The 3090-nt window shown below is 38.1% G+C and overlaps 1 protein-coding gene across 1 annotated transcript; it reads left to right on the top strand.

Annotated features, from left to right (window-relative positions):
* The first annotated feature begins 1676 nt into the window (after window positions 1-1676).
* On the top strand, window positions 1677-2681 carry LOC143794670 (olfactory receptor 10A7-like). The gene has a single exon (XM_077280967.1). The coding sequence runs from the start codon at window positions 1677-1679 to the stop codon at window positions 2679-2681; it is 1005 nt and encodes a 334-aa protein (XP_077137082.1).
* Window positions 2682-3090: the final 409 nt, after the last annotated feature.

Here is a 3090-nt window from a genome sequence, read left to right as displayed (position 1 = left end):
AATTTGTTAAAATATCAGGTGTCTATCCTGTTTCCTTTCTCTATTTTTAGTGCATGTAAAGAGACATGAAATTCAGTCCAAAATGAATGCACAACTTATTGTGCAGGGTATTAAGTGGTTTAAAGCAGATGTCATAATTATACCTGAACTTTTTCTGAAGGAGGCACAAATGTGTGGTAGTTCCTGTTTGGTAAAACCTGGGAATATGCTGTAATTGCTGGTTATTTCACCTGTCATCTGGGCTTCATATTGATAAGTTGATATACGCCTTGACCTGAAGAGACCACACAGGTTTAAGGGATCATGTTAAATAAACATCCGTATAGCGTAACGGCAATCCTGCAGTTGAGATATCATACCAATATCAGTTTGAAGGGCTTAAAGGGATAGTGAAAGCAGATACAAGTAAAGAGAGTTAAGACTGATGATGGCGATGAGTTTTAATTCCCAATACTGCACATATTTTGGGCCTTAAAAGGGTTGTCGAATTTATCTTTATTTTACCAAATGTATTGGGGTCTTGATTTGGTAGTGATAAATAAGTATTACTGGTTCTGTTCCTGCGTTTGTTACTTCAGCTTTCCTCTTAGACTGTACTACTTTCCTGTTTTCAAAATGGCTGCCGACGGAGGAGCATGTGACCAGGCCTGTCCATGACCTCTTCCAACTGAAAAACACTTCACATTGGAAAATTGTTTCTCAATTAGAGGAGGCCATGGAAATGTCTCACGAGTCTGTCAGTCACCTCCAATTAAAAGTTAGCTTTCCCATGAGAAGTGTTTTCCATTTGAGGAGGTTGGTCAAGTGCTCCTCCATCAGCAGCCATTTTGAGAACAGGAGAGCTGTGTAGTCTTTAGGAAGGCAGGAATAGAACCTACAATGTTTATATATTAGTAAATTCCACAAAATCATGTCCCCAACACATTCGTTAAACTAAAGAAATAGGGGAAAACTCTTGAGCAATTCTCTCTTCTGGGCAAATAGGCATCACTTTTTTATTTTATTTGTGCTATATTCTTTACATTAAGGACAGCAAATACAGATCTTTAGAGCTGCTAAAAATTGGTACACAAAGACAAATGGAAATTAGAAAATGTCATAACTTTTTTTTTTTCTTAACCCAAAAATACTCTTTTAAAGGGACTCTGTCACCTGAATTTGGAGGGAACAATTTTCAGCCATAGAGGCGGGGTTTTCGGGTTTTTGATTCACCCTTTCCTTACCCGCTGGCTGCATGCTGGCTGCAATATTGGATTGAAGTTCATTCTCTGTCCTCCATAGTACACGCCTGCGTAAGGCAAGATTGCCTTGTGCAGGCATGTACTACGGAGGACAGAGAATGAACTTCAATCCAATATTGCAGCCAGCATGCAGCCAGCAGATAAGGACAGGGTGAATCAAACACCCGAAAACCCCGCCCCTATGGCTGAAAATTGTTCCTTCCAAATTCAGGCGACAGAGTCCCTTTAAGGCTTGTCATAGTCAAAATCATCTTTCTACACTCCCCCTTTTTTACTTGCATGCATTTTTTTAAATATATACATATATTTGTAGCTTTTTATCTACACTAAGTTTCATTTTAAGATAAATCGAATGCATGCCTCACAGTTTATATGCTAGAGTTATAGTAATGAAACATACTTTCAATTTCATATCCATCTCTATTGTTGGACTAGATGAGCTCTGCATATCACAAGCTTCCAGGAAATCAGTCCAATATTGATGAGTTTGTCCTCTTGGGATTTACTAATTTTAACCTAAAGATTCAGTCCTTTCTTTTCCCCCTTTTCCTTTTTATCTACATATTCACAATTCTGGGTAACTTCACAATCATCACCGTGGCCACCCTGGATTCCCTTCTTCACACACCCATGTACTATTTTCTTCGGAACCTTTCGTTTCTTGAAATGTGTTACATTACAGTGACCCTTCCCAAACTGCTCCACACCTTTGTGGCCAGGAGGAAGACAATCTCATTTACTGCTTGCTGCACACAGATGTATTGCTTCTTCACCCTTGGGGTCACTGAGTGCTTTCTTTTAGCTGTGATGGCTTATGACCGCTTTGTAGCCATCTGCAACCCCTTGAGATATTTTTCCGTAATGAGCAAATCTGCATGCTTAAAAATGGCTGCTGTGTCTTGGGTCTCTGGGAACCTTATCTCCCTTGGACAGACTGCCTCAATTTTTTCCCTTCCTTACTGTGGTCCTAACCTTATTAACCACTTCTTCTGTGACATCCCTCCAGTGCTGAAGTTGGCCTGCACTGATGTTTCTGGCAATGAGATTGCTGTTTCTGTCACTGGTTTTCTTGTCCTTCCATTACCTTTTGCTCTCATACTTTACTCCTATGGACGCATCATTGCTGCAATTATGCGTATAAGCACCAGTAAAGGACGGAAGAAAGTCTTCTCTACTTGTGCCTCGCACTTCATCTCTGTCACTCTGTTCTTTGGAACTGGAGCTTTTACATATGTTCGGGTAAAGACTAGCAATACTCCAGATAATGACAAGCTACTGTCTCTTCTATATAGTGTAGTAACTCCACTTCTGAATCCACTTATATATAGTTTACGGAATAAGGAAGTTAAAGGAGGACTCAAAAAACTTGTGCAGCAAAAAGTAGGAATGAAGGAAACCAGACAATCTATAAATGTAAAATCTAAAAATAATGACAAATGACAATACTTCTTGGAAAAAAATACCTTGTTTTACATTTATTCCGACACTAAATTACCAAATAGTTTGTAAAAATTAGATACAAAATAAAGTGTGGTCCATAGACATATACAGTTGAAACCAGAATTTTACATACACTTTATAAAAAGACACACGTTTTTCTCAATATCTGACATGAAATCAAAATAAACCTTTCCTGTTTTAGGTCAATTAGAATTACCATAATTATTAATATTTGCCTAATGCCAGAATAATGAGAGAGACAGAATGTTTTATGGCATTTTATTACTTACTGCAAAGTCAAAAGTTTACATACACTAAGATTACTATGCCTTTAAAGAATTCTGGACTGCCCATATGATGATGTCATATGTTTGGAAGCTTCTGATTTCTGTTTTTTTTCAGCATCTGA

The sequence above is a fragment of the Ranitomeya variabilis genome, chromosome 1 (genome assembly GCF_051348905.1).
Source record: "Ranitomeya variabilis isolate aRanVar5 chromosome 1, aRanVar5.hap1, whole genome shotgun sequence".
NCBI classification, from domain to species: Eukaryota; Metazoa; Chordata; class Amphibia; order Anura; family Dendrobatidae; genus Ranitomeya; species Ranitomeya variabilis.
This window is presented reverse-complemented; position numbering and strand designations above follow the sequence as displayed.

Excerpts from the sequence above, each read along its gene's own strand:
- LOC143794670 (XM_077280967.1), top strand. The coding sequence starts at position 1,677 with ATGAGCTCTGCATATCACAAGCTTCCAGGAAATCAGTCCAATATTGAT.